Source organism: Triturus cristatus, chromosome 1_1, assembly GCF_964204655.1.
Source record: "Triturus cristatus chromosome 1_1, aTriCri1.1, whole genome shotgun sequence".
NCBI classification, from domain to species: Eukaryota; Metazoa; Chordata; class Amphibia; order Caudata; family Salamandridae; genus Triturus; species Triturus cristatus.
Genome location: NC_140579.1, coordinates 1,055,470,570 through 1,055,490,537, shown reverse-complemented (window position 1 = coordinate 1,055,490,537; position 19,968 = coordinate 1,055,470,570). Strand labels below are relative to the sequence as shown.

Genomic DNA, 19,968 nt, shown 5'->3' with positions numbered 1-19,968 from the left:
TAGTTAAAATATAGCCTCTGTTCATTGTTCACAATAGTGTTCTAATGTATTATCATGCTTTGAGGGCACCACTGGATTATTCCAATGTAGATTTCAATAAAGTGGCAGGCCTGGCTCAAGGCCTGAGATCAAGACGCAGGTAATCCTGACTCTTAAGGAAACTACACTACATTGTAGTAGAGAAACATTTTACTGACAAGATGGTCTAATGCTGCAAGTTGTGTTACACTATATCTTTTCATCAGTAAGGAGAGACTTCTTAGTCTTAGGATCTTATGTGTTATTCCTAAATGTTAGAATATCTCGAATATACAACATCATCCCAGAATAAGTTTTTCAGTGAAAAAAATGTCTTTGATAGAAAAAAGGTCTTCAAACGTACTAACCGATTACCCTAAAGAGACACTTTCTTTAATTTAGACAATCTTTAAACATGTAAAACTGCTACATAAATATGAACAAATCTTAAAAATTAAGCTTTCCATTCTCCCTAGTTTAAAAAACAGAGGAAAACTGAGAGAATGTGTCTGTTTAGGCGTAACTAGCAGCAAGGCTGATGTGGATATCCCATAAGGCATAGCTCCTGGCAGTTGGTCTCCATTTCATCTTCCATACTCCTTTGTTGGTATCCATTAACATTGGGCTCTGTCCAGTTTTTTAAACGGAGTTGTTTTTTCCATCTAAGTGTTAGGCACTTAGGCCCTCATTTCAAATTCGGGAGACAAGGCAGGCACTCTGCCACAAACTTAGTGGGTGCCCTATCCTCCAAACTGACAGTCTGCCTGCTCTATTTTGAGTTTGGCAGGCCATCATGTTTTCATTGCTGGTATCCACACTAGCTCTGCTGTTGTAAACGTTACTCCAATGGCATGACTGACTGGTGCCTGTTGGTGTAACTACCTCAGTCCATCTGCCCTTTTTAGTGCTGACATTCTGAGGTTATTTTTCTGGTTCCGAATAATCAGGGGAAACCTGGTGGTCTTGAATAGAAAAATTAAAAAATGTCTCTTATACCCATAGAAAAATAACTCTCAGTATGTCATGTTCGTTCTTTTTTTAGGTCTCGCTGGCGTTGCAGCGCGAAGCGCTGCCGCCAACGAGACTTATTGTTGCCGTGTTTGCTCCCAAGGGAGACAGACCAGGGCACGTGCAGCGATCGGGGTCTGTGGACGCGCTTCTGAGATGCGCAGACGCACACGCACAGACACACACGCGCGCGCACACGCCCCGCCGCTGCCGAGCCCGACTGCCTAACGGGCGCGCACACACCTTGTTGCTGACTTGCTCCATGGAGACGGCTTGTTTTTCTTTTAGCGCGCGCATGCGCGCATACAACTCCCGCTCCCCCACCACATATCACGTCTCGCGGCCGCGCGCCTGGCCAATGCTTGTTTCTTTGCATTCGGCTTTGGAAAAGTCAGCAGCGTGTTTACTTTCGCATCGGGAAGCCGCTGCCTTTGCTAAAGCTGAGAGCTTGTTTTTCGCTCTCTCTCTCTCCACTGGCGTGCCACCTTTCGCTCTGTCTCTTTCATCCATCTCCATGTTTCTTGCCCCCACCCCTTTTTCACGCTCACGAACTGCCCCTCCCGTCTTTCACTATTTCCTCTGCTTCTCTGTTTGTAAATATCTCTACCCACCTCACCGTTACCTCTCGCTGTCTTCCCCTCTGCGTCCTCCTCGTCCCTACATCTTCCAACCGCCCTCTCTTTCTGTCTCTCCACCCCACCCCGTTCTCTTCTCTCCGTCACCCTCTCCCCTGCCTCGCCATCTCTTACACAGTCACCGCATGCCTGTGTGTCTCGCTGTCTCACCCACTCCCGCTTCTTTCTCTGCCCCTTTTCCTTTTCCGTCCCTCTTCTCTCAACACAAACCGAAAGTGCCTCCCAGCAGAGCACACGGGCTTCCCAGCACTTTAAGGCAAGGATGGCATTTTGAAAGTAGAAAGAACGTGTCTCACAGGCACCCCGCTCCTTCAAAAAACACAGAGAAAAGCAGCGTTAATCTGCATTTCGTAAACGCCGCCGCCAGAGTTCACAGCCCAGCGGTAACCACACGCAGACATTACGGCTAATTTCCGAGATGAAATATCAACTGTTCTTTACATTAAAGTAGGTGATGCCGGGGACCAGATGTGTCTTACTTCTTAATACTGGTCTTAATGTCTTCCATTTTATATTGTTCTGTCCAAAATAGGATATATATCACAAATGGCATTACAATTTGTGAATCTGTGACCGCAATATTTAATAGCAAGCAGGGCTCTGCGGGACGCAGGTTCTATTTTGCTTCTGTCACCAGGACACAGCTTCTCTTTGACCTGTTGCAAGCTTGTGAGCACCTGGCTATTTTTACAAATCAGTGACCAGGGAGGAGGTATAGTTAAATTATAAAGGTTGCCCCAGTACCAGGGCATTTGCCTTTGAACATATTTGTTTTGCACCGAAATGTGCACAGAGCGGCGATGCAACACGTTCATTTCTATTACTTTTTTTTGCCTGGCCAGAGAGTGAAACTTAAGTACTTACTAAATAAACACCTACGAATGGGCTCGTCAAACCAAAAAAAGTCATATTCTGCCGGTTTTCGGACTATCCGAAATGAGTATGCTTGGAGGAAAAAAGTAACTATATGGTGAACTTCAACTGGAGAATTCGTCATAGTTTCGCTCACTTTGAAAAACCGTCTGGGTTTCACTACTTAGCGGATAAGGGCCAGCGGTAATAAAAAACGCGAGCAGTGAAGACAGGGGTAGATACCATCGGTGCAGCAGGTGCAGTGGCACCGGTGACCAAAGCCCTGGTGGGCCCTATTAACCCCAACAATGCTGTATTTTGCTACACCAACAGCAGTAAAGGGGGCATTTGTTGCATTTGCACAAGGGCCCATGGTTACCTAGGTAGCTACCGAGGGAAAATGTAACTTGAAAACACGTGTAGGGTGTTTGGTCAAAAATAAAACTTGCTCACCTTTTAATCCCCCAAACTGCCCAAGGTAAAGTTAGTTCTACTTTAGGTTTCTGACCTTATTGTTCTTTACATTAAAGTAGGTGAAACCGCCAGCAAAGCCGGTTTCAGTATTAGTCAAACGCTTTTTTTGGAATTCATTCTGGACACTTTTATGGTCTAATTGTATCGACCAGAAATATCAACTCTTTAGTTAAGCCTTTGAAGATATATTTTGCTCTATAATTGCGAAAAACTCCAAGTATTTTTAAAGCGGCAACTGCTTTTTCAGCTCGTTAAATGATTATAAAAGAAAAACAGAGCCGAGTTAGCCTTTGAGGGCACGTAAAGGTTCAGTCAATTGTATTCCCAAAAGCGTAGTTCATGAAAGTGGTTACAGTTGGAAAAAAAGGATGCAGCCCCCAGACGTAAAAATTGAGGAAAGCAGCCAAAAAAATAATCAGCAACACGCCATCGCAAATCTGGATCTTATTGCTGCTAGGAGAAGCCAGTTGATTCATCCAAGTACAGCTTGTGTTAATATCATCTGCATCCCACCCAGCTCCCCAGGCTTTGAGGAACGACAGGAGGCAACCAATCAAGCGCTTTGGATCACGGCCCCACTTAGAGGCAGCCAATTGCCCACAGCCCTCACATCCCAACACTGCTCATGAAAGGGAGCCGTGGAGCCATTATACAGCTGGCGGGTCCCTGGCTCCACCCACTATGGCAACTTCACAATACAAGCTTTGTGTTGCGGATCCACCTTGTTGCAGCCCCATAGAACGCTTTTAGTGACACAGGCACAGTGGTACAGCTCCAGCATCAAGTAAAGCTGGAAACAGTGTCACCTCACACCTGCATCCTAGTGCAAAGTGCGCTATTGACCACACAACGGAAATTACCGGGCACGAGGTGTCTTTTATTTCGTTTTGAGTCCGCGAAACAGCGGCGCAGCCGATCGCGAACAGTCACTTCCCGCCGCCGTTCTGTAGTCAAGTCAGTGTGTTTTTCTGAACCACAAAAGTAGAACAAGCATTAAAAATGCAATAGGTCCCGCCTTTAATTAAGTTAAAGCCATTTGCTTTGCTATACAATACCATTAGCAAAGGAAATGGCTTTAACTTAATAGAAGGCGAGACCTATTGCATTTTCAATGCTTGTTGTTACTCACCCTCGTCAGGTATAAAATAGTACTATAGTCTATGCTCATCTTCTAAGTCTCCGAAGAGATTAGCTCCAATAGATGACATAGTAACGTTTCAAGAAGCTCTAGCTAGAGGTACTTTTGAATTGACCATCTCATTTGACACTGGACAGACTACTTCTTCTGTGAGTTTTGGAATGCTGCAGCATAGAATATCTTCAAAACCATTGATGCTGTTGTTTCGAGGCATATTGGAACAAGCTAATGAAATATTTCAAGCTCTATCTACTTCAAAAGTCACCACACAAACGTTACTAAGGAAATAAAAAAGCTCTGAGCAAGACCAGTGCTAGACTCTGTTATACTTTCCTGATAAAGTCAGCACATGGATTCAGCAGGAAAGATACTTTTGGAATTATCAACCACAACACTTAAAGCAGCAGGTTTTCCTGCTCCCTTAACAAGGTATGACTGCTTCGGTCAGGCTTACTGTGATTGATAGACACAACTTACTTCAAGTAGTCAGTGAAGGAGAACTAGTCTCAGATTTTTTAAATCTCTTAATTATTAGCTTTTAATGAATAATATGCATCTCAAACAGAACACACCAATTGCTCAGATAAGCAGCATACACGGTATTCACATAAGACAGTCGGAGAGTACATAGGCAGTTTACAATATCAAAGAGGCAAAATCAAAAACACATCCATGATTACTGAGATCATGAGGGACAGCAATAGTCTAATTTCAATCATTAGCCTTTTTAGGGGTCGATAACTGAGTCACAGCAGAATCAAGTCTAGCTCGGCGAATGTCGGCACGATAGGGTAACCTATATGTCCTTGGGTCATGCCTTATGCAATTGCTTCTCCGCATATTGCTGCGCCATGTCACTGCAATAGGCCACCTCTCAGAGCCATGTTGTTACTGAAGGCCTTCTGTTACTGAACCTTACTGTAGCCACCTCCCTCTTAGCCAGAACGAGGCAAATTGATATGAGATGCCTGTGTGTTGCAGGTATGGATGACGTATCCCAAAAAAAGCAGCCTGGGGAGAGGGATCAAGTGCAGTGCCAACAATTCCAATTAATACTTGGAAAACATCTTGCCAGTAGTAGTGCACATTCACACAACTCCAGGACAGGAGTGGGAAGTCAGCATCCTCAAATTATCAGTGCTGTAATGGATGTTGCTGATCTCTCTGCATATGGGTACTACCAATCTTTGTATTAGGCATGTGTCTATTTGGTTCCCAGCCCGATAATGAGGTGCAGAGAACTAAGACTGAGCTGGATACTCTGAAGGTAGTTAGACTAGAGTATAAGAAAGACTGTTATAAACCTTGTCACAGATGTACTGATAGAAGGTGCCAGTAGGTTCAGGATTTCTAATACCAGCTGAATGTTAAGGCACTAATACAAGGGCAGTGCTACCACCAGTACAGACAAAAAAAGACTGTCAAGAGATAGAAATCAGAAGGTTCCACCAGCAACAGTAAAACCCTTGTTAAATTCAAGGCAATGACTTCTGTACTCCAGACTAACTATTTCCCACTCAAATAGTGGGGAAGCCTATTGTCATGTCCTTTAGGATAGTCCTGTCATGTATGCCCCCTTTTACATACATTGTCCCATCCACATGACAATAACAGTTCACAATAGGTGACCTTTTACCTAGTAGTTTGCCCCTGTCTCTGCGACACCAGGCTCTTAGTTGTTTATCATAATCCGTGTACCTGACGCACATAAACAAATATGTTTTACACAAGACTGACGCTGGACCAATAAATATTTATTGAAATGTCCTAACCGCCATCCTGTGTATTTTCTGAGAATAAGTAAGCACGAGTGACTGAGCGAAAAGTACTGTACGGTTTTCCACGATCCCTGAGGAATCGGGATTGTCATGTTCAGTGGTTGCCAGAAACTACCTACTCCTCTGTAAGATACAGGGGGGGTGGTAGTGGCACTGTAGAGCTAGCTGGTCTAACGGATGACATATCCTGTGGGGGTGCGCTTTGTTTAGGTCATCCAAAACATGCAGGTCCTGGGGATTCCTAGGAACTATTAAACACTATCACAACCCTTGGCAGAACAGCAAATATCACAAACGATGGCTTGATAAAATCTATTGTAAAGAATGGATGTCCAGCACCTACCCAAAGCTCAACACAACCAATGCAGAATATCTGTTATAGGCCAAAAACATCAAACAGGAAATAGTTCAAACCTGGCTCAGTAAAATTGCTTCAAACCCCAAATTTCACTAAATGTCAAGTTAATTCAGTTCATCTTTATTCGGCTTAAAAAATAAAGGCCATTAGACTCCTTACTTTTTCTGCTCCCACAAGAAAACAAGCAATAGAATCACAGACCTTAACAACCGGCGAGAGCTGTAAATACAAAAGTTCAAGTCTAACCTGTTCAAAATTCAGCTTCTTGAGCAAAGGATGAATACAATTATTACGTAGGGCAAAGCATAATAAAATGCCATGTGTCTTGTCTGGAAACCTTGTCACAAGAGCAGGGGCCAGTATCCGAATCTTTTACCCAACCCGTCGGTATTACTAACAAATGATGGAAAAGATTCATCCTGAACCGAGCCAGGATAGTTAGACGTTACATAACAAAGATATGGCTCAATTGACAAAGTAGGTTTTGCCATAATAAATTGTCTAACCAAAGGTTTTACCATGGCCCCACTTCTTTCAGCCTGTTTCCATAAGTGAAAGGCATTTCTAGTCCAATCAACATCAGCCGTGGTAATATTGCTTGGGCGATTAAATAACTATGGCCGACCGAAGGTCCTAAAGTTATGGTAAATACATTTCAAGCAAGGTATCAACACAGTGTGGTTAAGACCAAGACAATCCCCCAAAATTATTCGAATTAACTTGGTTTCTGGTTTGAGCACCACATTGAGCCATAACAACAGTGGTCGTAGCTGTAACACATCAGATACAACTCATAGCCAGCTCTCCATGTTCCATCTCTGAGGCAATGCTGTGCGGTAAAGATAGCAGTCTTTTCATAAATGTGCTCTCTTTTATCTGAAGTGATGGTGTAGCAACATATTTCCAGATATCACACCCATAAGAGGCAATCAAGATGCACTATACTTTATACATTCTAATCATAGCATCTAGGGATTTGTAGCCTAGCTGCCTGGCAAAATCAAATTCACAATGAATAGGCCTTGCAAATAAAAATCTTTTCTGCGTTAATAGTGAGGACCAGCTAAGTAAGGCATCAAATAATAAACTTAAATAGGAAAGCAACTCCATTCTTCTGGTATGACATCCCTTCATAGAAGAAGCCCTGTATTTGGTGCTCTTCAGCCCAATTACCATAACTTGTGACTAAATCCATTGTGTTTAAATCCAGATTATCCATGAACTCAACAAATGAGTCTACGAGTTGCGACAATCCCAGGGCAGTTCATGAGATGAGCATTCAGCAATGCTGCTAATGGTCACTTACATATAAGGGGCCTGTCTCTCACCTCCTTAACCAATTTGAGTTCTAGGCGATTGGTGTACAAGGTGAATAAAAAAGGAGCTAAAATGCTGCCCTGAGGGATACCTTTATGAATGAAAGGGCTAAAAACATTCCTTCCCCATTCCCCCCCCCCCCCCGCCACTCCCCCCCCCCCCCTCCCACCTAGCATACTGGACATATGCTGTCAGTTTGAGATGCAATTCTCTTAACAGCCAGATGATGTCCTGTTCAACAACTATAAATTCCAGGACAGCACAGGGCTTGGAAAGTGGCAAGTTACTTGGATGCACCTTAGACACCAACCTCAACCTCAAGGAACACTACCAAAAACACAAAGATGGCCTGGTACCAGCTCTCTCTTTCAAAGAAATTGAAACTGTTTCTTCCAGAAAGTACCTTCAAAACAGCAGTTCAAGTCCTTGCCCTCTAACATATGGATGGTTGTTATACCCCCACTATGTCCTCCCAGAGTCTACACTGACATGGTTTAAGTGCATCCAGCGCATTGCAGCACGTCTCATCCAGGGACAGAAGAAATATGATCTTATCACCCCAGCTCAAGGTAAATTTATTGGCTCCCCCTGCCTCGCAGTACCATCTTCAAAACCAGTTGCATCATTTACAAAGCCATCATAACCAGCACCCCTGCTTATCTTGTGGACAAATTTGTGTTGTTCTCTGCACAACCTCAGCAGACCACCAGCAGAGTGAAAACATAGAAGTGTATAAAGGAAAAAACACAAGGCTGCAAACCTTTTCATATACGCGCCCAAAGGCAAGTCTGGCAAAAGTGTTTACTTTGGAGGCAAGATTATGCATTCTTGTCAATGAGAAAAATATTATTTTTTCTGGACTCAAAGGCCTCCTGTATTACAGTAGTTCCTGCATATGAGACCCCTGCAAATATGTCCTGGGTGAACAGTGAATCAGCGTTCACAGATCTGCAAAACCATATTGACACTATTCGAGGAAGCACTGAAGTTCTTCCGATGAGGGATGAACTGAAGCATGTCATGTTGAAATGCAGGTGCAGGATACAAAGGTCTTGACAGGAGAAAGTATATCACAAAAAAACATCTTGGAACTCAGAGCAGTCCATCTTTTCATCTGGTCCTAGAGACCCACAAATATTTGATTCAAACGAATCAATGACGATGTTTTGCCCGTAACAACACAGAGGAACCAGCTCGAGGTCCTTATCCCAGAAAACCTAAAGATGAAGCACCAGTCATATCCAAATCTAAACATCAGAGCATTGTGCATGCCAGGTATTCAGAATCAACAAGCAGATTCTCTAAGCAGATAGATGTTAGAAGACCATAAGTGGGTTATCAACAACAGTGTTTCCTAATCTCTTTTTCAGTTGTTGGAGTAAACCATGCATGGACTATGCTGTCATCGTAGATGCCATAAAATGCTAATCAGGTTCCCAATGTCACACCTTTCTTTTGATACCTTTAATCCTATAGTTAGTTGGTGGGCAAAATAAAGTAGGAAGGAGCTAAGATGATCTTGGAAGCTTTTTTGTGGCTGAGACAGCGGTGGTTTACTGAGCTGCTGCACTTGGCCGAGAGACTGCTTATTAAGGTAAAACACAGACAAGATCTGTTGACCAAAGCCAAGTGCAAAAGACTGCACCATAGCCTGGCATCTTTATATTTGAATGCTTGTCTCCTGGGCATGTCCAAAACAGATACTGAAACCTTCTTCCTGAATGCATGAGGATTGTGAAGGAGGCTTAGACACATTCTACAAAATCTTCCTATGCTTATAAATAGAAGGGATTCTGCGTCCAATGCATTTAGAGGACGATTGACCCTAGCACCTGTCAGGAAGATAATGTATTGCATTATCTATTATACGTGGAAACATCAGGCCTTCATTTTACACCATAAAAGTGCATTTAGTAGCTGTTACTGCATGCAGAAGGCTGGCATCTCAAGTTTCATTTTTTAGCATGCCAGTGATTTAAGACATCTTAGAAGACCTGAAAAAGTTTATCCTCCATTAACAAGGACATCTTCTCCTTAGGAGTTGAACACTGTATCATCAATATTGATGAGGTCTCCTTTTGAAGCAATGCACAAAACTTCTCAACTGGATCTACTCTGGAAAGTAGGTGTTCTGGTAGCTACTACTTCAGCTCGTTGATTTAGTGAAATGTAGACATTGTATGTTTTTTAATAGCAGTAAAGTGGTGTTCCAAACTCTATCTCTTTTTGGATACTGAGGCCAGCTAGCAGTCTGAAAGACACAGTGCAGTTATTTATTTTTATTTTTAACTCGAAGGCTATTTATTTATTTATTTATTTATTTATAACATTTATTAAGTGCTACTGTTACCCGTGGGTGACCTGGCGCTGCAGGCATTATTCTTTCATTTCACTTATATTTATAAAGCTAGATAGACTGTCAAGATTAATTCTTACAGTTTTCTCACGTTTATATGGGTATTTTATATTTTTAGAAATTGTATAAATTGATGAAAATGCCCGTTTAGGGTCTAAACATATGGTTAGTAAGTTTGAAGTGGTTTCTACAAAACAGAATTTTATTCTTGTGAAAAAAGTGTTAGAGGATCCTGTGGCAAGGCGGAGATAAGCTAATGTTCACGGATTTAGCAAAGATTCCTATAACACAGAATTTGTACTGCAGATAAGAATTATTTTCTTCCAAAGAGCCAATCAGCTCTATTCCTAGTGGGGGACACTGAGCCACAGAACATGATATGTATGCTTGAACTGTGGCTTATTCACCATAGCATGCACTGCTAAGAATACTACTGTGATGGTGAGCTTCTAATCCTCTTTGTTTAAGTTGTGTTGTCCTCTCTGTGGATTGTCAATTTATCATCAAGTATTTCATCTATCCTTTCAAGGTGGTGTAGTCCCTTGCTTGGACTGTCAAGTAAGCTTTGTTAATCTCAAGTGTGACTCCTCCCGGAAAGGTAAAGGAAGACGAGCTCGTAACTCCCAGAACAAGGAAGTGACACGAATCACCCTAGAGTTCGAGGCTGAAGTGAAACCTGAGGAGATCACAGGTATGTGTCTTCCTTTTGGGTGGTCAGAAGAGTTCACAGTGCTCCCACGTGTCACTCGAGAAGAATGTATGCCATGCAGACTGCCATAGCAGACTTAAAACATAGAATTTGTGTGGGCAAAGTCATCCCCGCGAGAACTTTTGGAATTTGTGTCAAGCACGAAAACAGGTATTAAAGGGACAAAATATTCCCTCTGGATGGGCCATGAATTGGTGTTTTTTCAAAGATGAACAATTTAACATCAGAAATGGCACGAGTGATATCAGTATATAAAACCAATGGCGTTATTTTATAAATAATTGTACTGTCAGTGATAGAAATAGCATAGCGTAGAAATAACAAAGCACATTCATAAGTATTTATTAATTATATAGTGTATCACAACATATGACATAATAGGAGTTTTCTAGTAGAGACTTCTAACTGGAGATTCCTCACTGTAGAATATTCCCCAAGCATCAGACTGGATCCGGAAAATCTTGAGCAGTACCTCTGCATGCGGATAGGTGGTGTTGATCGGCCCTGCTGTGCGTCAGAAGTGATGTTGCGGTGCCTACATAGGCGCCACCCGGGCACACTAATATCAGATCCTTTGTTTTCGCACCAACAGTGCAGATTCACAGGGCTATCTTGGTCATTTTTTTACCACCTTTCTCAACTTTTTGTCACATTTGTTTTAGCTTTGTTCCCAGGGTGTTAGGGTCATATCTCCCAATAAGCCCATGGGGTTCCAACAGTGTGGAAAATGTCACCGACAGATGTCTGTCTCTGACCTACACTTGGTTTGTCTGTGGTGCCTGTGGTCAAGCCACAACCCTAAGGCCTGCTCCGATTGTTAGTCTTTGAATCTGGAGGCAATTCGAAATGTGCTCCGAAGCTCCTGGCAGGGTGTCAGAAGAAGGCTCTGTGCCGATACTGGTCCTGCCCATACGGGAGATCATGAGGCCATTCAAGGAGTCGTTCCCATGGACCATCAGTTTTGAGATCCAAGACTTCGTCCTTCAAGTCAAGTAAGTCAAAGAAGCGCAAAAAGACAAAGTTGAGGCATTCTTCGGCTTCCTTGTCCAAAACTGTGCTTCTAGGCCCCACTCCTGCACACCACCTGCAGAGTCAGCAGATGGGCCCTCTCCATGCTCCCTGGATATACAGCAATGCCTGCCAAACTTAAAGAGTGTTATGATGCCGTGCATGCCACCTTTGGACCACAGCTCCCTCTGGGTTGCCCCATGGAACCGAGAGGTGCCCCTGCTGGGCAGCCGCCGGCAGATTCTCCCTGAAGCTAGCTGGTCCCTCTGAATCTGCACCCTGGATCTGGACTGATGCTGTCACTGGTGCCTCCTTCTATCCCGGCTCCTTCCATTCCGGTGCCTTACCCAGCGCTGCCCAATTATGAGCCCATCATTATCCCCAACTCCAAGCTGGCGATGCGCTGGTGCAGTTCAATGTCTATGTTGCTACCGTTCAGGCCCTACCTATCATTGGACCTCCCGCCCTTAGATCAACCCTTCCTTCTTGAAGGCAGAAATGAGGAAAAAGGGTCTGATCCCTTAGAACAGGACCCTCAACCAGAGGAAAACTGGTATGAGGAGCTGGGTGATGCCAGTGGCTTAGACACCTCACCAGACTCTGGCATGCTTTCCCCTCTGAACCCTGTTTCAGAGGAAAGCTCATCCTTCACCACCGTGATGTGCTGTCCAGCAGAAGTCCTTGACCTTCAGCTGCCTGCTGTCTTGATCAAGTGCTTCACTCAGGAGCCGATTTGGTTGAACTACTGCTCCCCTTTAACAAAGCTCTCACAGACATTGTCATGGGGACTTGGGCTAAACATTGCACAGAGGCTTCTGTACAGTGCATTATTGCCCAATGCCATTGCCTTACCTCAGGAGAACCATCCTTCCTCTCCCAGCACCCCTCCCCAGAGAGCCTGGTTGTGCAGGCCTCAACTTCCAAGGTCACCCCAAATGCATTCCCTTCCAGGGAATCCAAAAGGCTGGACACGTTTGGGAAGCTTATTTTATTTTCCACCAGCCTAGCCTTGGTGTTGGTGAACACCGCATTCCTCTTGGGCCAATATTCCCATGCATTGTGGGTCTCAGTTAAATCCCATGCTTGCCCAGGCCGTTCTATCCTCTACCAAGCATTTGCGGATGCTCTGGATGCAGCAAAGTTTGACATCAGGTGTGGGTTGGATACCCCAGGCTCCCTAGGCAGAGTCATGGCCTCTATGGTAGTGCTGCATCGCCACCACTAGTTGCGGTCCACTGGGTTCTTGAGGCATCCTTGATTGACATGTAGTTTGATGACTCCTGCCTATTGTGCAACTAGGCCGACTTGGCGCTGAAGCACTTTTGGGAGAGACAGTTTGCCAGATCTCTCTGTATTTCCATATCTGTCCAGTTCCCAACAGCAGTCCTTTCGCCCTAGTGCAGCCATGCCAGGGCACATATGCGTATTTGCAATACCAATTGTACTTGGATGTACACTACTGGTTCAGGCTTTTTGTGGGTGGGGTTGCGTATCCCAAAGAGAGCACAGGAGTCAGACCCAGTGAACTGTTCAGTCCCTCACCTCTCTGACGGCTGCCACCTCTAAGCCTCTTTAGTGTGCCCTCTATTTAGCACAGTCATCCCGTTAGCAGCAAAATCAGGCACCGCTTGCCCCAGTGGTCTGCGATAACCTCTGATAAGTGGGTGCTTCATATTATGCGGAAGGAATACGGCCTTCCATTTGTGGAAACCCCTCTGCCTTTGCCGCCATCCCAAGAACAGCTGATGGAGGACCATCGCTCCTTGCTCTGTCAGGAAGTACAACTCTTCTGGCCAAAAGAGCCATTGAGAGGGTGCCCCACCCAGATGTAGAGCATGGTTGTTATTCCCACTATTTTCTTAATTATGTAGGCCTCCATCCTATATTAGACCTAAACCATCTCAACTACTTTCTAGAGGAATTCAAGATGCTCAGGTTCTTTCTGAGCTGGACCCTGGAGACTGGATGGTAGCACTGGACCTGTTGGATGTGTATTTCCTCATCCTCGTTCTGCCTGCCCACAAGCGTTACCGGTGGTGCATGGTGGGTTACGATCATTTCCAGTTTGCTGTGCCTCCTTTTGGCCTTCCCAGTGCCCTTTGGATGTTCACGAAAGTGATGGTGGTGGTTGCAGCACATCTACAGAGGTTGGGGTTCCTGACTTCCCCTACCTCGACTACTGGATATTGAAGGCAAGCTCGCCTCAGACAGCCCTCATCCACCTACAGACTACGGCAGAGCTCCTGCATTCACTTGGGTTAATTATCAATGAGCTGAAGTCACACCTGACCCCCTCTTGGATGCTCACTTTCCTCGGAGCCATTCTGAACATTGTGCGATTCCACACCTATGCTTCGGAGCGGCAAGTGTAGGATATTCAGGCTGTGATTCTGACATTTCACCCTCTCTCTTGAATTCTGGTGGGACTGCTGCGTCTCATGTCCTCCTGCATCCTGATGGCTCTGCAGTGGGACCTGAAATCCCAGTTGGTGCATCATCAGGAAAATCTCTCGGAACTCATCCAGATATCGGAAAAATTTGAAGTGGTGGCTAACTAACCGCGATTGGCCCAGTGGAAGACCCCTCGACCTTCCCCACCTAGAACTGACAGTGGTGACCGATGCATCACTTCTTGGTTCAAGCGGCCACCTGTGTGAGGTGTGGATCAAAAGTCTCTGGTCTCTGACAGAGTCCAGCTCCACATTGACCATCTGGTGGCTGCTGGTTTGGCATTGAACATCTTGATTCCATCCATCAATGGAAAGTTGGTTCAGGTGCTCATGTACAACACCACATGTGGTATTGCAAACAACAGGGTGGGTGGGGTTGTGGGCCCTGTGCCAGGAGGCTAATTCACCTCTGGACTTGGCTGGAGTGCCAGAACATCTTCCTAGTAGTGCAAAACCTGACAGGCTAATTGTATCTACATCTGGAGGTGGCACAAGGTCTCTTCCGCATCTTGGGAGAGCCTTGGCTTGATCTGTTTGTCTTCACAGAGAACATGTAATATCAGCACTTCTGTGCATTGAAGTTTCTGAAGCGGTTCTCGCTCTGAGGCACATTTCATCTTGAGTGGAATTTGGGACTCCTTTACGCTTTTCCACCGTTACCAATCCTGACCCGAGTTTTCAAGAAGATCTGGAAAGACCAGGCCCCCAAGTCATTCTTGTGGCTCCGGATTTAGCATGGAGATATTGGTCTCCTGACCTCCAAACATGAGCATTGGTCCTCTGGGCAGCCTTAGTCAAGCTGACACAATGGGAGGATCTCCTGTCACAACAACAAGGCAGGGTCTTGCACTCAAACCCACTCACTGTCCACTTTCATGCATGGAGTTTGACACCTGCTGTTGAGAGGTTTTGATCTTCCTCCCGATCTTCCTCCTGACGCCTGTGATGTCATCCTGGCAGCCAGTCATCTCTACAAAGACTGTATACACCTGGGTCTTGGTGTTCCTCACACCAGGTGCACCCACTGTTGTTGCAGGTGTTGCTGTTTATTTTGTCTCTAGCCCAGCAAGATCTTGCCTTGGGCACTGTTAAGGATTCTTGTCAGCGATTTTGTCTTTCCTACAGGTGCTGGATCAATCCTCCCTGTTCAATTCACCTGTTGTGACACGTTTTCTGAAAGGTTTCAACACTTGTTCCCTCCTAGCCCTTGTGATGCCCCCATGAGACCTCAATCTGGTCCTCACGTTTCGTGTGTGCTTCCCCTTCAAGCCCCTACACAGCTGTTCCCTGCAGCTCTAAACTATCAAAACGGACATTCTGGTGGGCATTACATGAGCCAGAAGGGTCGGCAAGCTTCAAGCTCTCTCAGTTCACCTTCCGTATTCCAGCTTTTTCATTGACTGACTGGTTCCTTGTACAATTGCCTCTTTTCTCCTGAAATTTGTCACCTCTTTTCATGTTGGCTAGAGCATCCCTCTGCCTACTTTTTTCGCTCCTCCTCATCCCTCTAAGGAGAAGGAGACAGTGCATCACTTGGACCCAAAGAGAGCTCTTTTGTTCTACATTGATCGCACTAGGGACTTTCAGGTGGGCCATCAGCTCTTTATTGGGTTCACTGGATCGAAAAAGGACAGGCTTTGCAGAAGCAGACCATCTCTTGATGAATTTTTCTCTGGTAGACACAACCTAAGAAGGAGTCTCCTGAAGGTTTGAGGGCCCATTCCACCAGGGCCAAGGCCACTACTACTGCATGTGGGGTATCTGTCCTGGAAATCTGCCAAGTGCTTTGTGGGTGACCTCCAAATGTTCACAAAGCACTACTGCTTGGACAGTCGGGTCCACTGAGACAGTCATTTTGTGCAGTCGGTCCTTCAGGATTTTCTGGTTTGAGCCAATCTGCAGACCCACAAGGAGGTATTGATTGGGTATCTATTCTACGGTGAGTAATCTGCTGTTAGAAGTCTCGATCAGAAGAACAAGTTACTTACCTTCCTAATCTGAAGCTAGACAGAGTCTTTACCAGAAAAGGCGTTACCAAAGGTAAGTAGCTAGTTCATCTTGCAGACATAGTAATGACGGCAATGAAAAAAAAGGGTTTTTTTCATTGTGAAAGGTAGCATACCTTCTGGCACCTTACAAAGTATGCTGATGGCCTCTACTATATGTTTAAAATCAAACCTGGAGTGGCTCCCATATATTTACAAAAGTTAGCTCAGCTTTACCAACCCCCGCGTCTCCTTCGATCTACCAATCAGATGAGGTTCTCCCTAAATTCAAACTCTCCCACTTGGCCAGTCCTTTTCTTATTTAGGACCTACCCTGTGGAACTCAAACCTTTCTCACTTTGTGAGGAAACCATTTACGGCCTATTCCACAAATGTTTGAAGACTTGGCTCTTCAATGCTTATTTTCTGGCTAGTTTTTCTCAGCTCTCCTATCTGTCCGGCGCCGGGAAACCCCGGGGTAGCTGTGCGCCTTACAAATACAAATTCAATTAAATTCATAATTACTTGGCAGCCTTGACGTGGGGGAGCGGCATTAACAAGTTAGGCTTCCGACTGTGCCTTTTAAACACTGTTATACATTTCTTCAGACATACCTTATGTGGGGATGTGAAGACAGTGCACCCCATCACTGAGAGATTTTAAAGGTCATTCTTTACAAAGGGTGCTTGTGCAGTAAAACCTGCATCACAATAACATGATATTCCAAATTCTGTTTTGCTACAAACACACTGCTGCAGGGATGACCAATTAAATATTTGAAATGAGGTTACATGCCTCAAAATGCTGTAAATCTGTTATGCTCACACACTGCCGAGTTGTATACTGAAATGGGCCAAGCTGCTCCCCTCAAGAACTATGAAAAATGCAATCAGTTAGGGTAATGTCTAAATTTGTACCTCTCCACAAAGTCTGTGGAAGATGGATTATAGATCCAGAGATGGGATGGTTCCTGTGAAACGGTCTTCAGTTAGCTGTCTGCAGCCCACCAGACCACGAGGTAAGAAGAAGAAGCCTGCTCCCCATATTTAGAGATCTCCACCTTCCTTGTGGGACTCTCTAAGCTTATAGTGAAGCCAGCGCTCCAGCAGATTCTCTATAGGGTGAGGTAAATGCTGAGCTAGGTCATGTTGTTTTGGCCCCCACAGCATTTGTTTGTTTTGAAAAAAAGCAGGAGTCCGGTTTTCTTTTTTTTTTAAACACCAGTGACCCCGGACATGCAGGAGCTCTGTGCATTAGGATCATTAAATGATTTCCCTGCCTGAGGCTGCCATGCTTTTCATGACAGATCCAGATAGGAAACTATATTGATCAATGGCGCGCACCCTAAGCCGAGCAGGGCAGCTGTCACTCTGAACTGGTGACCAAGTGATGGATGGGTCTCCAATGAACCTGCTGAACCTCTGCCATTCAAACCTTGCGGTTCGCCCACTTCTAAATGAGATGGGGAGAACCACAAGTTTGGTGGGTTGAGTAAACCACCAATTTATGGTTGTACTCCCTGTCATCCAAACTCTGAATGTCCCTCTCGGTCTCTTCTCAAGACAGACTTTTAGCCAAATATAGAGAATGGTGGGCTGCACTCTTCCAGGATAGGGGAAAGATGCAGTTCACTGACCAGGTGGAGTACAGCCCACCCCATTTGGGAATCTCCACCAGGTACGCATAGAGGCCTGTGCCTTCAGCAGAACCACCACCCCCACAGCAGTTCCACTGAAGCCACTGAAGTTTTGCTGTGAATGTGTAATGTTTGATTCACTCACACTGCAAATTCTTTTTTTTCCAGAAACAAACTCCAAAAGCAGCAGTTTCTTTTTGAGAAAAAAAATGCCCCTGTTGCACTGGGAGTTTTTTCCAGTGTGCGAAAATTATTGATCTAAATTCTTGTTAGGGACCACCCTGTTTTTTTGGCAATCCTGATCTCATAAAAATTACATCAGAATAATCACAATCAATTAGGCAGATGTTCTGACGTCGTTGACTGAAGAACCAATAGCAGCTATGCCATGAGTCAAATGTTTCCTCAAGCAGAGCTCCACTCCACTGTCCTGGTGATTCCCCATAAATTCAATAGTGCATGGAATGACAAGTTTGTTGGGTGAGGCATTCAAGAGGTTTTTGAAAGAGTACCCTGTCCACCGAACACTAAATTTTAATTGATGCCTCCATAAGTGAAAATCCAGGCAAGGTGGCCTGCATAAGCCGAGTAGAGAAAGACCAAAGATTTGCATCTGCTTTACAGTTGCCCACAATCAGCCAGTGAGCCAAAAGTTTTTCTTGAGTTTTAAGTTATTATGCATGTTAGGTTTGTGGTAAATGTTCTCTTGTGTGTTATGACTTCAGATGTGATTTGAAAGAAGCTTAGTACCACAATAGAGTTGGCCAGAAATGTTTTGCAATGTGGTTTCAGGGTGTTGTGTGGCAGAGTTATGACACTCTGGTGTGTATGTGACACACTACCATTGAACAGAGAGAGAGGTGCTCGGTGCATGATGGCAGTAGATACATGTGTCAGAATGTGCCATTCTTCCATTCAGTAAGCTGTAACCTGCCCTGCCTGCGCTTGAAGGTGGAGAAGAAGCTGAAATCTGCTATCAAAGCCATGAAGAAATCTATAAACCAGGAGCGCTTCCTGATTCGATTTGCCGGCATGGAGTATGAAGTAGCGCAAAAGCTGAGCATGTCCACGGAGAAACAGCAGACCTGTGGCCCAGGACAGCAGAGGGTGGCATCTAAGTGTGGTAAGGCAAACACTATAGAAGGCGCATGGATGCAAAAGGCAGGGACGTAGTGTTTGATATTTGGTGTGTTAAGTTCTTGCTAGTGTTAGAGGAGTAAATTAATCCAGCTGAGCAGCAGTTAATAGGTGACAGTGATTAAGTATAACAAACTGGCAGTGAGAATATGGAAGAAATATGCAAAGCCTTGCCTGGACAATAGAATATTTGTGAAACTTTGGGCCTTATTCTGAGTGCCTTGCAGCTGTACCCAGTAACTCTGCCTCAAGAGTTACTACTATTTTGGCGTTGGTAATTCTGGGTAGGTAGGGAGAGAGGGTGGGAGAGTTGCTTGGTATTACCTATGGGACCCAAAATAACCCATGAGGAATTAGGAATTACTAAAGTCATCTGTAATTCCATTTCCAATTCCTCTAATTAGACCTCTTTCTTGATCTCCCCTAACCTCCCCTATTTCCGCTGCAGAATCCACTTGGTATCTTTGATTGATTGTGTGAAATGCACCGACTGTACGGTATTCCCAAAGGACTCGTAATTTCAATCACATGCAACTTCTAGCTAGCTCTGTTTGAATTAAGAGGAGAGCAGAATGGGTCTTTTGGCATGGTGGCCAGTTTTAGCATGGAGAAGAAAATGGTCTCAGACACCAAAAAAAGTGCCCCTGCAAATTGAAGCAATTTCGATCTTTTAAATACTTGCAATGTATGGAAGACTGCATGGAGTAGAGCTTGCTGCAGGCGTTTGTTTTAATATCAAGGAAATCATGTGTGGCCGCCATGGCTGCCTGTGGCACTATGCTGTGTTTGGTACTTTCAGCCAGTCCTGACTTTTAGACAACAGCACAGTGGATAGTTTAGAATTTAGGGTCATATTTAGCCCCTGGAGGCCATCCTGCCAGGTCAGCAGAGGGCTGTCCAGCGCTTCCCTAGTAGAGAACCACCTGCCACATCTGTAGCTGCCCATCTCCCAGGTGGGGATCTCTGCTGTGACTGTGACGGGAGTGCGGTAGCTCATTTCACAGAAGTGAAGTTTGCCAAGTGTGTGCAGTGTTTAAAGCTCCCTCTCAGCCAAGTTTTTGTTTAGAGTAAAAAAACTGCCAAAGCAAAAGATGTTTTTCTCTGAATAT

General features: G+C 44.7%; 1 protein-coding gene across 1 annotated transcript in view; it reads left to right on the top strand.

The window, feature by feature from the left end:
- Positions 1-19,968, top strand: part of SCUBE3 (signal peptide, CUB domain and EGF like domain containing 3) — a 1,455,403-nt gene that overhangs the window by 1,245,900 nt on the left and 189,535 nt on the right. The window contains exons 15-16 of the mRNA XM_085651134.1: positions 10,464-10,625; positions 18,642-18,845. Coding sequence (XP_085507260.1) covers positions 10,464-10,625; positions 18,642-18,845 — 366 coding nt within the window. The remainder of the gene's footprint in view (positions 1-10,463; positions 10,626-18,641; positions 18,846-19,968) is intronic.